General features: G+C 40.4%; 1 protein-coding gene across 1 annotated transcript in view; it reads left to right on the forward strand.

The window, feature by feature from the left end:
• SHANK2 (SH3 and multiple ankyrin repeat domains 2) overlaps positions 1–18,885 on the forward strand; it is a 407,070-nt gene that overhangs the window by 117,818 nt on the left and 270,367 nt on the right. The window contains exon 17 of the mRNA XM_054200512.1: positions 15,224–15,290. Within this exon, the coding sequence (XP_054056487.1) occupies positions 15,224–15,290 (67 nt within the window). The remainder of the gene's footprint in view (positions 1–15,223; positions 15,291–18,885) is intronic.

Consider the following 18,885-nt stretch of genomic DNA (forward strand, 5'->3'; position numbering starts at 1 on the left):
CAGGGCATGCTCTGAAGGGCAGAGATTGTAGGTTGTTGGGTTTTTTTTTTTGTGTGTGTGTATGGTTGGACTCAATGATTTCAAAGGTCCTTTCCAACCATGAAGATTCAATGATTCTGTGATTCAATGCAATTTCTTAAAAAACGTAATTAACATTAAAAAAAAGAAAAAAAGGAGAGCTGTCATGGTGATATATCCAGATGCAAACAATGATTATTTATGTTATGTTTTCTCATCCCTTACCTTGGAGTGCTACTCACACAGAGGAACACCCATTCTCATTTGAGAAAAAGGCTTTTTGGGTATTTTACACATGGCTTTGGGCATATTTATGCCTTTGTGGTGCTGATATGTGTGTTACCTGTTAGGGTATTGGGGGAAATGTTGCCAAATTAAAATATTCCTGAGACTAGAGATACAAGATACTGTTCCGATAACCCTTCCAACAGGAAAGTGCTTGATGGCAGGTTAGAGGTGACCTCAAGTGTCAGCAGATTTCCTCCTACTGTCAATTTTGAAATATCGACAAACTGTTGGGCAGATGCTTCTCCTTACTGGCACATGAAGTACAAGTACCAAAGGTCAGTAATCGGTTCATTATACAGCTGGTGCCAAGCCAGTAACAAAGCAGAGGGTAATACTCTTGTTGAAGACGTGTGGCAGCAAAGATGCCTCAACTACTCTGAAGACATTGCTGCTACTTTTGAAAATTCGGACCTCAGCCTAAGGGACTTTCAGCAGTGCACTCCCTTGGCTTGGTAAGGGCTGGATATAGTAAGACATCCAGGAGCAGAAAAATACATATGAACACAGAATTGGGTTAAAATCCATTCAGTTCCACCCAGGGATGGTTTGCATAGTGCTGGCTGATCACTCCTAACTTTTGTCTTAACCTCTGTCACTTCTCAGAAAAGCAGACAATATAAGTTACATAGTAAAATATAAAGAAATAATATGATTATCTTTTAGTGAGAGATGCAAAATATTGCCACGCTTAGAGATGCTAAAAATACTTACTGCAGAGTGTGCCTTTTTTTTTAAAAAAGAAGCTTTTGTTGCTGCACTCTTGTTATGTGACTGTAAACTTATGGGGAGTGTCCATGAGACCATCTTTTGTATCACGCTCCCTGTAAATGATCCGAGACCCTTTTTTCTTCCCCTTTGTGCTTTTTCTCCCCTCTCAGGCAGAGGTGCCCAGCTGAAATGCCTCAGGTGTTCTCACATGCAGCAGGATTTCCCTGGGAAAAACAGTCTCTGAGGTCGCTAGGAGCCAATCTGTTTGTTTTTCCACCAAATGGGTAAACTTCCAAAAGCTCAGAAGCGACGGAAATTGGGTTATAAAAGGGAACAAATTAAGCAAACTAAATTGTAAGGGTCACTACCGCTTCTTGCTTCAAAGTAAGAAGCTCGTGTGCGATTCAGACGTGATTGGTTGTCATGGGTGAAGTTGCAAGAGGCAATGGTGGTTCGTACAGTCTTAATTTAATTGTAATATTTTGACAGTAGGATTGAATATTGCTCTCGTGATTTTATTTATACTGTATCCTAGAAGAGAAGGCAGCAAGGGTAAGTTCTTAAATAGCCTGATCGTAACTGAGCAGTCACACGTAGTGTGTCTTATCCTTGGAAAAAGGTCAGCTCTGACAACTGTGTGTGTTTTTTACTGTAGCTGTAAAGAGCGATGTAAATCTTGTCATTGGAAAAGCTTTATTTCATTGTTGTGTCTATCAGAAGAAGGTTTTGTATTTTTATGGGTTTAGGACAAATTTGGGGTGAATAAATGACATAAAAATACCCCATTAGTTCTAAGACTGGAGCTATATGAACAAGATTAATCTAAAATGCCCGTTTATTTGTATTACGTTGTTACCAGGGGTTTACATGTCTTGAAATGGAAATGCTAGGCACCATATAAAGATGTGACAGATATCCAGTATTTTTTTTCTCAGTGTTCTTGCAGGAAAGTGCATTGTATCAGACTCTGCTCCAGATTGAACTGTGGGAGAGATGAGAGATGTTGTCCTTTGAGGAATCCTTGATTCCCGTACCTGTATGCGTGGTATAAGAAGGTTAAACCTTATGGGAAATCTGTTTCACAAACCATAGATAAGCATGCTTGTGGTAATCTACTACATTTAATTTTTTCTTATTATTAAACCGTGTTATTTTGAGATATTAATACCATTCACTTTCTCTATAAAATGTAATACCTTATTACATTTTGTATGCTGCTGTCATGTGTATGCAATAGTGCTAGTGACACTGATTGAATCAGTCAATAATAATGAACCAGGAACGTCAGAGAACCTGAAATCCGCTTTTTGTGCTGAGGCTGCTTCTGCCATGGATGACCAGGGTGCCCAACGGCGTCCTGCTCCTGTCCTGTGTTCCTCTGTCTGCTTGTGTCCAAACAGATTGTCACAACTTCAGACTAGGCAGAAGGAAGAAATTTTTTTTACGCTGAGGGTGGTGAGACACTGGCCCAGGTTGCCCAGAGAGGTGGGAGATGCCTCATCCCTGGAAACATGCAAGGTCAGGTTGGACGGGGCTCTGAGAGACCTGCTTTAGTTGAAGATGTCCCTGCTTATGGCAGGGGAGTAGGACTAGATGGACTTTAAAGGTCCTTTCCAACCCAAACCATTCTATGATTCTATGAACTTACACTTGCGTTTCTGGGCAACGATGATATTTTAATTTTGTGTCCATGGCCGTCAGTGTGGCACTTCAGGCTTCCAAGTACAGATGAATGGTCATAGTGAGGATGGACAGTGATGTGGTGGCATGTTCTCTTGCCTTTACATGACCGTATAGGCTATTGCCAGAAATCAGTGCTGAATATCCCAGTGAGTTCTTATTCCTTATAAAAATGGAGGATCTGTGCCTCTAGGACAGACTTAGCATCTTCTTGCATTGCTATTTGGAGAGAACGTTCGTGACAAGCATTTGGCATACGCTGCCGTCCCGTGTCCATCTTCATCAGAGTATGTTATTGGCATTGACTTTCACTAGACTGCTGTTTCCAAAGGTTTTATTATAGTTAACCCCCAGAATTTGGAACGAATCCACCAAATGTATTAGGTAAAATAGTCACAGTATTTTATGAACCCAATGCATTTGATCCTAAGGGCTTTCCAAAAGCATTTTCAGCCATTTGGGTTAGCAGTTGAAGCAACACTGTATTATTAAGTGTTTGCAGAATTGAATCCCATGAACAGTTTTTACTGTGAAGTAGTGGGCAGTATCTACTGCCTGCTGTGAGTAGGAAGACATTTTTCTGAAAGTGTTTGGGGAAGAAGCTGCTAATATAGCACGTTTTGCCTTTTCTATCAGGTGGGACTGTCTTCAGAGGTGAGAGTTTTTACCCTGCAGCAGCACAGACCTATACACGCTTTAGCTGAAAGTTCTGTGTAACCTGACATGGAGCGTAATTTCCAGGAGAGCGAAATCTAGCAAATAAAACGCTTTCTCAATCTTTTTTCTAACAGAGTTCTGCTGAAGAAGGTTGCATTTCATGGCTTTTTGATTTAGCATAGTATTGGAGGGGGGAGAAAATTAAGTCAGTTTTATTACTGGCTGTGTCTTATCTGATTCATCTGATGCTGCAACCTGGCTTTATCTGCTTTTAGTAAATACTCCTTTGCAATCGCTGCTCGCCCATGTAGCACTAACGAGGATTATGTAATAACTGGCTTTTGATAGCTCTTTCCAGCTTGAGCCGGATTTTCCCCTGGAATGGGTCTGTAATTGTAAATGCGCGTGTATCGCACCGTTTGCTTTTTCTTTTCCGTATTAATAATTAAAACCCAGGTGTAGGAAAACACATCTTACTTGAGAATGACTTGCTAGGTGGCATTTTAGCACAGAAGCAGAAAGAGGATGTAATTTATTTTCTCTACTTTTAAAATAGAAATAAAAATTAAATTTCCCAACACATGCAGTGGCCATGGAGGAGGCTTAATACAATCTATACGAAGTAGGGTAAGCTAAAAATCGTAGTTATTTCTCATCTAAAGAAACAGGAGGAAATAAAAGAAAGAATGGCGTGAAGCAGCGAAGTTGTGCCTGGGATGAATTTTCCTTCATGTTCCTTTTTTGCTTCCTGACATGTTTCATGGTACCTTTAATGGACTTGCCCGCGTATTCAGTTCAACGCTTTCTGGCACGCTGGTTCTTGCATAACGAGGGATCCTTTTGTCATAGGAGTTAAGTTTGCATTTCAAAGCTGAGAGAGTGAGATGATTTAGAAGTGATTTGCTCGCATGTTGTGAGGAAAGGACTTACTTTTTTTTTTTTTTTTTTTTTTATCTTGGTGTCCATGCAGGCTTAGTTTAATCTGGAGGTATTCAGCCATGGCTTATTCATGAATAAGAGTAGTTAAGCTTTAAGAACGCAGTTGTGTATGTTCATGTAAAATGAAATACAGGTTCTAGTTTTTAAATCATAGTAAGGTTACTGGGAAGTGAGCATGGCTGCCTACAGGCAGTTTAGGTGTCGGTCCAGTATAGAGTCCTGCTAAGCCAGCACTGAGGACGCAGGGCGAGCGAAAGGAGGTCATACAGTGCGATACCCTTCTCTTAATTTTGGCTTGAATTCACCAGGCTAGTCAGCTCTGGCACTGGTTCGTGGCTACTGAGTGTATTTCAGAAGACCCACAGGGACCGTAAAATCTCCTGCAAGCAAAACGAGCATTTTAGCGATGAAAATGTGCCAGCACTGTTATGCTTGCACTGTAGTTTTTTGATAATACTCAGCTAAATACATGTCGTGTATTTGGATGCACATTGTTATAGATCTGCTTATTTTTAAAATATTAGTTGCTCAAAAATATTTAGGGTAAAATCCTAGTTCCTGTGAAGTGGGTAACATTCTGTTTGATTTCACTGGGGGGTGGGAGCGTGTTCCTCGCACTTCACCTAAGATTGTTGCAAAGCCATGCTACCAAACCTTTCTATATACTCTATTCTAGTGAATATGGGTATTGCTAATCGGCATTTCCTGATTTTAGTACCATGCTAGCCTTTTTAGTTATACAAAATTGCAGACTACATTGTAACAAATAACTTTGGTTAGGCAAAGTCTTTAGCTACTAATAGATTATTTGCTGTAGCTGAAAACAAGATGCTTCCTCTCCTGAGTGAAGACTTTGTAAGAGTTTTAGGAGGCAAAACCAGTGCTTGGGAGGCTACGGTTGTAATTTTTTTTCCATTCCTTGAGCAGAATAGGGGACGTTGTTGCATTCCCTGTGTAGCCGCTGCTGCAGAGTCTGGTCGTCATTGCCCATTGCCCATTGACGCTGACCTTGTCCCACCCATTGTAGGGCACGTTCCATCAGGTTTATGCTCCAAGGCTGTGAAAAATGCTTAGATCTTAGTGCTAGTAGCAATATTTGAAATTTAAAACCCTCGTCTTTGGTTACTATTAAAAACCAGCCAGAGCAGCAGCGTGAGGTGGTCCTCGCCAGGGAAGCCATCGCGACTGCTTGGAGGGCTTACGGGAGGGACGGTACCCAGCACAGCCGAGCTGCCTACGGCTGCGCGCAGGAAGGCATCAGTACTTTGACCTTAATACTAAGGCGAAGTGATCGTGGCAAGCCTTTGTTTAAACAGTGCTAAAATGATCAAGGGAATGATGAAGAGCCTCAAAGAAATATTGGCCCTTTCCCATAATTTATATTTTCAGATGCTAAAACTAGTTGTTGAGCAAATGTAAGGTATCTATTTTAAGATACTGCATGTCAATATCTGACTACAGATGGCTCCGTGAATCATAGTTGGAAGAAGGAAAATGTTAGACACTAAGATATTGTTGCTAAGAGATTTTTGTACACAGTATGCTAACATGTGCTGGCAAATTTGGGAACAGTAGCAGCAGCATGCTTTTGGAGAAAAAAAATTCAGTGGTGAAGAAACTGTCTTCAAAGGACTATTTAAAGGATAGTAACATTATTGTCCTTTGTTGTATCAAGAACTGATGAAGATGAAATTGTCGTTCAAGCAGATAACATACAGAAAACATCCAAAAGGTAAAGCTAATCCTGCTGTCCGGTGAAATAGAAAGCGGAGACTAGAAAGAAGAAGAAAAAAAATTATATACTTTAGGGTTTAAATTAAGCAAGTTTCAAGAAGATTAAAGGTGATGGTTGCTGATATTTTGCCATCTACTGGACATCAGATATATTAATAGACAAAGTTAGTTCCTTTCAAAATGCATAATATTAAGCTTGCATTACATTATAGAATTAAAGCTGTTAAGAATTATTTTTTTGTCCGGGAAAGCAGCATGTATGAAAATGCTGAGTATGATTTTTTACTGATATTCTTTCATAACGTTACTACAGAGTGATTTAGGAAAATTGCTAGCATTTTATTCTCCTGGTAGAGAACGGGGATTATTTCTGCACTTAATATAAATCTTTACTGACTATTATTTAAAGAAAACAAAAATAAATTTTACTGCTTTTCTTTATTCTATGTGTACCTTGTTCATCTTATTTCAGTGAGTTTTACTGAAACTTGAAAATGTTATACCTGAAGTGGAGCTTCAAATTGATAACATTAATTAACATTAATAACATTAATTTTATCAATAAATAAAACCTTTCAGTTCTGATATATTTTCAACAAAAACATTATTATCTTATTATATATGTGCAAAAATTACACAATTATAAACTTCTCAAAATGGTAATTTGCTTCTGACATATTTCTAATTAGACGTGTTACATCTCAACTTCAAAACTGATTAGTTTTTAATAAAGTTTCGGAGTGTAAATGTAAATTACATTTACTCCATAATGTAAACATATGTATCTTCTTGAGATATGTCATCCATAATATATGTATTCAGGAGCGCTGTTAGAAAAAGAGAGTGAGTTAGTGATATTAATAGTATATTAATCGAGGATTGGGTTTTATTTTATAATGAGGTGAACTAAGAAGCTTCCGCTAGCTTTATTTTACAGTGTTGTAGCTTAAAAGTCAAAAATCAGCTGTAATCAATACAGCTACAAAATGTGGGATGATACTTTGCCCCTTGATTTTGGAAAGTAAAATACAGAATTCATGATTATTCAGCATTTGTCTTTTAGATCATATAGTTATTGGAAGTGCCTAGAATTTTCCAACTGGTTCAGAAAAAAACCCCATGTTGTTGTATATATTGAATTCTTAGTGTCTTCTCTAATTGCAAATCTCTTGTCTGTGTTGTGATTTGAGCTCAGAACAATACTTGTCAAATGGTCACGTTTTGCTACGGTATTAGAAAAGAATGTATTTCCAAAGGAAAGTGAGTTCTAGGTGTGTTCTTCCATTTATTGAATAAATAGACGTACCCTCATGTAGAAGCTCTCTGAAATTGTGTCAGAAACCGATAGTGTTTGATCCGTACATTTTTCTCCCACACCTATGGAAAAGAAATTTGGAACACAGATTGCTTCTTGCTTTTCCAACCCGAACTCCATCTGTACCACTGAAGAGAGTTCTAAAATCTACATGCTGCTCATATATGAGAGCAACGGATACATATTGATTTAAGATTTATTTTTTTTTTAATATTTTTTTTTTGAGCCTGCAAAGTGTGCTGCATGATTTTGTGTCACTGTTTATGAGGGATAGAACCTGATGGTGCTGTGTCCTGCATGGGCGTGCACAGGCATATGTGAGAGCAGGGTCTTCGCAATTAATTGACCTTAATTTAACTTTCTAATCTCCTGGTGGATGACTGCTGCATACTTGATGGTACACAGTGACAGACTTCAAAGGGGCTTTAGACTCCCAAAAGTCTTTACCTCTTGGTTTTATTAGGGAGAGCTTTCCTTTCGAGAGGACACGATAGAAATACCTTGAACTTCGTTGCCTTTTCATTGCCCCACAGTAAGCACCATTGGATTTTCAGATTCAATTAAAAAGGTTTCTGTCTGCAAAGGTTCTGATTATAATGGAATGGTTTAGAGATTGCCTTGCTGTTGGATTGTCACCTCTTTCTTGATATTGCAGTTATTGGGTGAATTGCTGGTGTGATACTTGTCTGGGAACTTGCACTTTTAAAAAATGATATAATTTCTTATAATTTTAATGTTAAGAAAACACGTCCTTATTATGACATGTGGAAGAGCTTTTCAGGTGGTCTCTTCGTTAAGGAGGTGATCCCAGCCATTCCTCCTAAACTCACTTGTGTTCATTTCTCATGAGTCTCTGCTGATCGTGAATCCTATTGCATAACGGCTGTAACTGCTTGGATGGTGTTTCTTCATTGCTAAAATAATATAGTCCTTAGTGGTACAAGAAATAATTTAGGATAAGTCTGTGATTTAAGTGGAAGGCAATTTCTGGAGAGTCTTATGGTTAGAGTCTCATTGGCAGGGTTGTATCACCTCTTCCAGTTCCACCTGGAGGTGGGAGCTCGTGGGGTGGATGTACCTCAGAGAATCATAGAATCACAGAATGTGTTGGGTTGGAAGGGACCTCTAAAGGCCATCTAGTCCAGCCCCCCTGCAGTGAGCAGGGACATTTTTAGATCAGGTTGCTCACAGCCTCATCCAGCCTGGCCTTGAACGTCTCCAGGGATGGGGCCACCACCACCTCTCTGGACAACCTGGGCCAGTGTCTCACCACCTTCAGTATTCTGTGTGTCCATCTGCCTTTCTGCTGCTTGGCTGAGACCAAGCAAAGTCGAGACTGAAGCGGCGTTTTGTCCTGGGATAGAGCTACCTCCTTCTGTGTTTGGGCCATACCTGAACTCTGCCATTTCAAGCTTTCTTGAAAGACCCTCATTTAGTGGGCGCTGCTGGGTAGCAGAGGCGGTGGAAGGGTGAAGCGTCAGCCCTGAAGGAAAGGATAACGCAGGGTACTTTCATCAGGAAGGTCAAATGGTCTGGAAGAGAAGGGGGAGAAAAAGCAGGTGGGGAGTGCGGAGTGTTTTATCCTGAACTGCTTATTGTGAATTGCAGCTACAGCTGGGCAGCCCGAACAGCTTCCTCCGCTCTCCGTTTAGGCAGAGCGCTTTGAAGCTTTGTCTCGCCTGGTCTAAGCTTTAAGCATGGGCAGAAGGAAGCGCAGCAGCCTTGACTGAGAGTGGAACGTAAATGAACCGAGAGACTCCCTCCTCGCTCCCAGGTTAGAAAGTTTGTCAAAGTTCATTGGCTGGATTTGAGAGGGGACAACTTCAATTTCTGTCTCTTTTTGTATTGTTTCTTATTGTATGGAGCAGTTTGTTCCAAAGAGCGATAATGTAACACTGGTTTTGGTACTTGCCTTTCAGGGACTGACCTATAAAGCTCTAAAATTGTGTTTGCTAACAGGCTACAAAGATCCTGCTCTAATTTAATGTGGAGTCTACCTGTGATACATTACGAGAGCAGAAAAAAATCAATAGTGAAAGGTTAGTGACAGGTGAAGTGTATGTATAATTTCCAGTTTCCCAAAAGGAACAGAACACTGCATTAATCACAATAAAAAAGAATAATATCTAAATACTTGGATGTAAGTAAGTGATACGTTGACAACTGCATTTATGAGGCTGAAAAGAGAGAAGCTGGTGAGTCAGTGCTGCTGCTTATATCTGGTCCAGAGTCTGAAAACATTACGAAACTCTGTGGCACCGAAACCTGTAACTGGACATGTGTCAGGTTTCACGGTTGACACAGAGTAGTCTTACTTGCCGCGAGATTCAGGGAAGCAGAACTAACCAGATGCGTCAAATGTTTAATTTCTGAATTGACTTCTGAAAGCCAACTTCAAAACTGCCTGTATCCAGAGGGAACGTTTCTGACTAAATATCAGAAAATCAGAGGATGAGAATAATGCTGTGCCGGGAGGAAGAAATGTCCTTCTTCACCTTCTTCACCTTAGCGCCTCATCACCAGTTATGAGGGTTTCATTCCTCGTCCCGTGCCCTGTGCTGGACTGGCAGTCATGGGGTGCCCCCTCTCCTGCCTGCTCCCCCCGCTCTGCGTCACAGCTACTTCATTCATTCAAGTTTCTACTTCACCGAGCTGTCCCTTAGTTACCAGCCATAGCAACTGGCCAAGTGTCAGTTCACCTCCTGCACCGAGCGGGTGGCAGAGCAGCTGGCATCGCCTGCCGTGGTGGGGAGTAACCCCCTGCGACCAGCTGCGGCGTGCGGAGGAAACGTCTGTCTGTGAGGCATTCCGCGAGGCTCTAACAAGCTTTCCTTCTACCACGGCGGAGCAAATATCCATATAAACGCAGAGCTTCTGGTCTCGCTCTGGCAGCGACACCAGCTCGTGCCTGGGCTCCGCTGCCTTGCCCGCGGTCACTGACCCCGTGCCTGGGTGCTCCGCGGCCCTCTGAGCGTGTCTCGGCTGTCACCCCTTGCAGCGACTCCGTTCGCTTTTTGTTGCGGTGACATTAGGAAGACAGAGTGTCGTGGAAATAGGAGGAGATACCGCCAGTCTAGCTGCATGGTTTACCCTCCTTTCTTTTTATTTTGTACGAATTGTCTCCTCCTGAGAGAGATCTTCCTGCTCAGTTTTACTTCCTGCTCCCTTCCCTATTGTAGGCGTATGTACTTATTCAGGTCAGTCATGTATGTTATCGAATGTAATTTGAAAATAACTAATTCCCCTTGTTAACACCCTTAGTGGGGGTCAGTTAAACTTGGAGGCGTGGGAGCCGATAAATGAGTCACTTTGGTTACTATCATTCATGTAAAATTGCCTCTAATGATGATTTTAAAAAAAAAAACCAACCCAGGAGTTTCTGTTCTCTGTGTTGTACAGTGGGCTCCATGGCAGCGATCCCAACCAAATGGCACTGCAGCAGAGAAGGATCCTGGTTTGGGTCTGAAAACTCTGTGCTTGAGCTGTGCAGGTTTTAGTGGAAGTTGTCAAGGAGTGATTTTTATTTTTTTTTTTTTCTTTTTAGACGATGCATAAACAGGTTTTCTCGGGTATACAGAGTAACGTGACTAAGGACATACAGATTTTTGATGTAAGACAAGCGTCTCGTCCGTGGCAAAAGGAGGCAATGAAGGGCATTTGCTGCAGGGATCAGATAGTAAGAGTGCTGTATTTGCAGATTTTAAAAAGCTGCCGTTTTTGAAGCTTCAGCATAACAGAGTCTGTAGTTGGCCTCCAGTTGTAAAGCGCTACCTCCAGCCTCTCACGGTAATATTTCATGTCTGTAAACATGCACGTGATGCATTTTGATGACTGGAATCCAGTTCCTACTGGAATTGCAAAAAAAAAAATCTTTCCCTGCAGTTTTGCTGGCTCTGCTGCTTTTTCCCTGCCAAGAAGAGGTGTCTTGTGATCCAAAAAAACCCCAAATAAAACCTTCTTTCCTGCCGTAACCTCTCAGTTAGAAATCCAGCACTCGACTACAGAGCGTCCTGAAAAGCAAAATATGGCTATTTAAAACCAGGAAAATGGAGAAGAGTATTTTCTGTGAAGATGCTACATTAGGTTTGTGGGGGATTTTTTAAGTACAAAGAAATTTAATACAATTATAGAACTCCAGTAAGGCTCTGATTTAGTTTTCGTCTTAATCGAGGGGAGACTTTACACCGCCTTAATTTGGTTCAAGCCCTAGATCTTCTGAAGACCATTCACGCGTACAGTTTTATTTGAACACCCTATAATTTTGATTCCAAATAAATTTTGATGGAAAAGCGGCTGTGGTTGCTGTGCTTTGTAGTTTGCAACTGTAAAAATTGAATGAGTGTAATTTTGTAGCTCTCAGATTTTTCTCTTGACTTCACTCTCTCCCACACTCTTTACCCATCAAATTCAAGTGAAGTGTATTGATGTTATGCCAAGAAATATTTGTACTTTTAAACTTTTTCTTGCTTTCTTTAGCTCTTAACATCCTTCATTTTTGCTGTTAGAATTTTACATGCTGTTTTTAGCGAATTGAAGCAAATTAAACCGAGAGAGATGATACCTTGAGCTCGCTGAATTTCAGTGCTTGATTCAGAAGCAAGCACGGGAACAGTTCTCTGTCAAGCTGTCTCTTAGCTATCTGGCAATATCTTTTTTTGAGTAATAAAATGTGTTTATCCCTTGAACAGCATGTTTATACTTGAGTTTTAAAATCTACTCTGTATCAAAAATTCTTTCATTTGAGTAACATGGCTGCTGTCTAGCGAGCTGCCTGTCACTGGTGAATTCCCTGTTAGAATTTTACATGCTAATTAGAGGTAATGTTGAAGAGAGGTGTTGTTGCTTGCTTATAACGTAGAGAAAAGCCCCGATCTACACGCAAACGTTGCTTTTATGGACCGGAACCAAGCCAGGCTGCAGAATGTGAAGGTAAAGAGCCAGCGTTTGTACAGCTCTGCTGTTACTTTCGTGGGGCTGTTTGCCGTGGGCAGCCGTGAGTTGCTTCAGAAGCTGTACAGAGGAGGCTGAGGGCCAGATTCTGATGCCTTCTCCATGCTGAGAAGCAGTTCATTTCAGGAGTAGTTCCTGGAGTTAAAGGTCTTCTTCCTAATGGTTCAAGTAGCAGTTTTCAGGTGGATAATTGCCTCTGTTGGCGATGAGGTGGCAGCGCACCAATCTGCCTCTCTGGCCTCCCTGATCTTCGCAGACATTATGGCATGCAGAAGTCTTACGACATGTCTGAGAAAAAACAGTCTTTATGTTTCCAGCTGTGGTCTAAAAGCAGAAGTGGGATTGAGTTGAAACCAGTATTATTGATTCGTAGTAATGCGTTTTGCTCCCAAGAATCCATCAACGTTTGATGTAACACAGCTGAGAAGTGCCCAAAGCAAAGCGTTTCCTTACTGTTAATATGAGAAAATAATTACACGATTATCACTAGTAAGTATGGTGATATTACACGTGAGTTAATTATTTAAAGGGCAGAAATGATTATACTGCACATGCCGTGCTCATGGCTGCCTCCTGAGGCTTATTTTAAAACATGAGGGTACGCGTATTGAGTGTAACTGCCCGGTGCTAGACAAATGTGGAATAGAACGTCTGCCATGAAATAGATACACTTGAAATGAAAAGAAAATGTAATTACTGTGTTTAGCCTTCATGTTGGATAGAAATTTTTAACGAAACGAGAAACTATTTGCCAAGAAAAAAAGACGGAACCTGAAAAGCATTAAAAAAAATTATATTGGGGGAAAACCTGGATTCAGGGAATTAACATGATAAATGGTAGGTTCAGTTGTTTTAAACTTTGCTTGGTAAGGTAAAAAAGTTATTCTGATATGGTATTATTCTTAAAATATGGTAATTTCTTTAGTCTTGCTTGTACTTTACTAGCCACTAGGCTTTACAGCCTAAACTAAATCGGTTTGTCTTTCTTTAAACCAACTGTTGCTTGCTTAGGACGCAAAGATAAACCGGAGACTGCTTCACTGTGTTTGAAATAGTTTTTTTAATTATTGGGGGTCCTTCCCCAAGGGTTTCCAGGGCTGCGTACAGAAAGGACTAATGAGTAATGGCTTGAAGCATAAGTCTAATACAATGGGAGTCTCGGGTCTAAGGAAAGGCCTTAAAATGAAGTCATCGGGAGGGGAAAAAAGAGCGTGATAATCTGACTTTCAGCAATCCCGTCTAGTTTTATTCAGGAGCGTTGCAGTGAGTTCTTTTTTCTAAGGCCGTGCACCCATGCCCATAGGAAATAGTCTTCCTCATACAGTGTTTCAATGGGACTTCTGCCGGTGGTGTGGTAGGATCTATGGTGTGTCCACTCCGAGCCCTGCGTGAGATGCACTAATGGCAGAAGGAGACATCATGTAAATAACCGATGCTGAATGAAAAGTGCAGAAAATATGTGTAATTATTTTATTTTTAGGTGAAACGGATGTAATGGTCATGACTCGTGATTTAAACCTGCTCTAAGTCTACCCTTTAAAGCAGATTTGGAAACTTAAATACAAATTAGTCAAGATTTTCTGTCTGAAGCGTGTTGCTTGTGTGTTAAGTCTTCATTTTTGAGGATTTCCATATTAGTTTGTTTCGCTTGGGCGTAAATAAAATTGTCCGTTCAATTTCCTGTGATGAGTGCAGAAATAAGGTCTTATGCTTGTTACTCGAAGAGATATTTTTCACATTAACTGTACTTGATACACCTCCCTAAGGCCGTTTCAGCACTTCAGTCTTCCTTTGCGTTATTCGACATCCCTGAGATTTGCGGACTGGTACGAGGAGGTAATCTTTCTTGGTCATCAGCTCAGAAATTTCCCTGAGTTTTCAGTCATTTCTCACGACTGCCAGTAGTCCTATATCCAGGGGAATCCTTAAATAAGTTTGTTTTTTTTTTTTTTTAAATTTTTTTCCTTTTTTGGCCTGCACCCTGTATATGCAGAAGCTTCTATGAGAAAGGTGCGCCCAGCGTCGCCCTTTTACCTGCACCAGGAAAGCCACAGTGCCATTCGGGGACAGTATCCGTCACAATATAAAGCTGCCAAACAGAGCCAGCAAAGGTAATTGCTGAATATTCAGAGCAAAAATAGGAGAAGAAGAAAAAGGGAGGAGACAGCGATGGCATAACCAAATCACTTTACTCGTATCCAGTGGAGATGTTTCTCTTTTTAAGTACTTTAAATGGGAATTTGGAATAAGTAGTTACACGTCTATGTTTGACAACCAGGAAATACATGAAAAAGGAAATTATTACTTTAGAACTATTTTTATTAAAATACTTTAAATTTTATATATATGCGTAAGCTTTTCCAGTTCTTCTTTTTTTTAGTCTTTTTTGGTGTTTTAGCGGTACCTGAATACTTGTAGTTCTTGGTACTTCTTCCCTGGTTATCCCACCTGCGTTGCGTTGTAGCCCCTGTTTTCATTGCTCAGGTAAGTTGTGAGGCAGGAACAATTTAAGAGAAATAATATCTTGGATGTGTCTCTCCGAATCTGCTCCTGTACCGTTCCCACACGCCAGTAATAGCTCCCAGAGCTTTGGGGATGGTGTGGTTAGTGTTCACTTCTGGTTTTGACTGCCGCCACATGAAAAGCCTCAGCTCTTCTGGGGGTCTCCCGAGACATCCACGATCCCAGCGTTCCTGGTAGATGGGGAACTGGGGGACCAGCAGAGCTGCTTGTAAATAGTTGGAGACGTCATTTCTCAACATTCCTTCAGAAATGCATTGCGGGTAGTAGTCGCAGAATAGAAATAATAAAGTTACTCCACCTTGCGAAGTGAAAATGTAGTTGTATGATGTTTGTCAGTAACGTAACGTGCATATTTTCCTACTTAATAAGTGATGGCAATATGCTAATTGTAACTTTTTTACAATCCTTTAGGTGGCCATAATAGCGGGAAATTTTGAGCTCGCTGAATATATCAAGAATCACAGGGAAGCTGATATTGGTAAGCAAAATATTTACAGATGCAGAAAATAAGCTATATGTGTTTAAACCAGGATTTTGCAAAGATGTTAAATCTGATTCCACGTGAGATATGACTACAGGGCTGACGATAGTATCATTTGGGGAGATTTTAGAAGTAACTTTTCTGTAAAAAATGACGATGGGGAAAAAGCAGAAATGTTTTCAGAATAAGCTCTGAAAATGAAAATTTGCTCAGTACCACAAAAGAGTGGTGGATGCTTTTATAAGTATAAATTAGACAGTTTGTAAGAGATTAAATACACATCCACATACCTGGAAGAGCCAAATTGGCTCTTGCAGGCTGTTTTGGCATCAACCTAAAGCAGCCTGAAGTAGGAATAATTGGTCAGAAGAAGATTAAGAGAGATACTTCTCTGCAATTAAATGAAGATGTGGCGGAAACTGCCTGTCCATAAAACCATTTCCTCTCCCTGAGGTGGGTGTGCGGCACTAGCGACAGGCGTTAAGGGCCCTTGACAAAAATCCTTAAGGCTTTTTAAAGTTGGTTTTACATAGAGAGTTTTGCCATTAAAATAAAAACCAGATTGATAAAAGTGATGTCCAATCCAGTTTAATTAAAATGAATTGAAATGCTTTAATTCAAGTTAATTGAAGTTCCACGGGAACTTCCTGAAGTTGAATGGAAAAAGGCATTCCTTTTGAAGCAGGAGGGTCTGTGTAGTCGACTGCACTGATTTAACTCAGTGATGCAAATCTGTGACTTGACAGTATTTAATTTATGTGGAAAACTAGGCCAGCTCACAGGAAACTGTAATTTCTCTGGATTAAGGCCTCCTTTTCCTTTCCCTTCCTGGTTGTGTATGATCTGCAGGGATATAGTTAAAAATTCTGTGCGGTAATGTGAATTCTTGTAGCACTGTGATACTCTGAACTCTTTGCGGTATGCGGTGAGAAAAATGAGGACACGTTGCATAAAGGTCTGGCATAAAAGTCATAACTTCTGCATAAAAGTTGGTAGTGAGTTTGGGAGGTTTTTACCTGAGATAGTGGGATAGTTCCTTCCCATGTAAGAAATCTTCATCCTTCTGTATTTATAAACAATAAGATGTAAAATATGCACTAAAAATGAACCGGTTATTCCTCATAGGGCGAGCATCTTGTTGTTTGTATTTACATATGGGTAATAGATTTATAGCTTCGTGAAGATGTTGAAATTAAAGGAAATGATTGTTTAGGTTCAAATATTCCCTTTATTTCTGCCATGTTAGTTTTTGATATTTTGGGTTGTGTGTAGAGTCAGTGCAGAGCAAGTACTGCACATAGACAATACACAGTATTACGTTTTATGTTCCTCTAAATGGATTTTTTTCCTCTTAAAAATAGTTGTGTACGGTTAAAGAAAAAAAAAACTAGTAAAGGAATGACTTGCTAGTATTAATTATGCATACACTTACAGTATGAGTAACTGTATAATAAAAGTAACACTTACAGTACGCTTACAAACAGTTGCTGCTAAACTGGTTTGCGTGAAACCGCATTAATGTTAATGTCATCGTTTTTTGGACTGACCAGTTCTGCAGGGCTGTTCCTTTCTCCCAACCAGTGCAGGTTCCAAGTTACATCAATGCGGGGGAGAAACTGGAATGTAGTTAGAAAGCAGGTGGATGAGGCTCGGTCCAGGAAACAAGTGACAGCCATGGGGCTGAGGCTTTAGGCAAAACTTACTATTGCTGCGTAAAAACTTTCTGTAGGATTTTGTGATTTCTAGAAAAATGCTTAGAAAATAATCTTCCATGGGAAGATTCTCAAAATTTTCCTGATGCCTTCCCCTTTCCACTGAAAAATAGAAATATTGGTGCATCCATGATTCACTTGCATTTTTTTGCAAGATGGTGGTGGATTGCACATAACTATTTAAATTAGCAATTTGTCTTAAAGAATAAGCATTACGTTATGTTGTTTCCTCCCAGCTAATTTAATTTAGCTGGACAAAAAGGTGAAGTCATTGAAATGTCTAATTCTGGAATGTCTCTCAGCTTAAAAAAAATAAATAAATCAAAGGACAATATCCTGAGCAGAAAACCTGAGAGCTAGTATGATGATGAATGTGCGGAGTAATGTCAGCACTTGAACTTCAACAAGTTGGCTTTTATTTATCTTACTTGTCTGGTTATCCGCTATATTCATGTAGTTTTGGATGCATTCCAACATATATCATTGGAGTAATGTACCTTCTCAAAGCCCAGAGGCAACAGAGTGGGAAGGAATAGCAAAGAGCTTGAGAAATATCCTCCTGAAGATAAGGAGGACAGATCGTACTACGAAGTCTCTTGAGAAACATTTCATTTTTCATCCCTCAGAAAGTGTATTTTTGGTTAGATACTGAATTTCGATATTGATCAATTCATTAAACCTTGTTGATTTTATTTTAGGCTCATTTAATAATTGTAATTTATATTTTATAATTATTTTAGACTCATTTAATAAGTTACAACTGTGGGAAATTCTTTGGAATATGTGCAGCTTTGGGTGGGTTTCTCTTGCTCATCATCTACCAGCTTAGAGATGTTTAATCATTTAATAGTAAGCTTGTCAATGATCATAGAATCACAGAATCTTCATGGTTGGAAAGGACCTTTTGAGATCATCGAGTCCAACCATACACACACAAAAAACCCCAAACCCCTACAATCTCTGCCACTAGAGCATGCCCTGAAGTGCCACATCTAGACGTTCCTTAAACACCTCTAGGGATGGTGACTCAACCCCCTCCCTGGGCAGGCTGTCCCAGTGCCTGACCACTCTTTCAGTAAAGTAATTCTTCCTAATATCTAACCTAAACCTCCCCTGCCGCAACTTCATACCATTTCCTCTGGTCCTGTTGTTACTCACTTGGGAGAAGAGGCCAACACCCACCTCTCTCCAGCCTCCTTTCAGGTGGTTGTAGAGGGCCATGAGGTCTCCCCTCAGTCTCCTCTTCTCCAGGCTAAACATGCCCAGCTCCCTCAGCCTCTCCTCATATGCCCTGGTCTCCAGACCCCTCACCAGCCTGGTAGCTCTCCTCTGGACACGCTCCAGCACTTCCATGTCCCTCTTGTACAGCGGGGCCCAGAACTGGACACAGCGCTCGAGGTGAGGCCTCACAAGTGCCGAGTACAGAGGCACCATCACTTCCCTACTCCTGCTGGCCACGCTATTCCTGATACAAGCCAGGATTATTCGCAATAGCATTCATTGGAAGGAGAGGTTGGGGATGCATTTGGGGAAAAACTCCACATTGCTCTTGATTCATTGGAAAAAACTCCACATTGCTTACGTAAGATTTCTGACCTGATCTTTTAACTTTTAGCGACATTCACACAGGGTCTCTTTAGCTATAGATAGTTCTAAATGCAAGCCTAATATACCACTAAGTAATATAAATGGTAATACTATTTTTTTTCAAAAAAGAATCTATCTACTTTCCTGCGTATGTTGTCTTAAGGGTGGGAAAATTTTAATTGGTGGTAGTGATTGGAGGCTGGACCTAATTTAGGAGTTTCAAGTGCAGGTTTTTTTTATCTGGTTAGAGAGACAAGTTTTTACATTTTCCAAACTGAAGTATCTGAAATATG

This window comes from Rissa tridactyla, chromosome 4 (assembly GCF_028500815.1).
Source record: "Rissa tridactyla isolate bRisTri1 chromosome 4, bRisTri1.patW.cur.20221130, whole genome shotgun sequence".
NCBI lineage: Eukaryota > Metazoa > Chordata > Aves > Charadriiformes > Laridae > Rissa > Rissa tridactyla.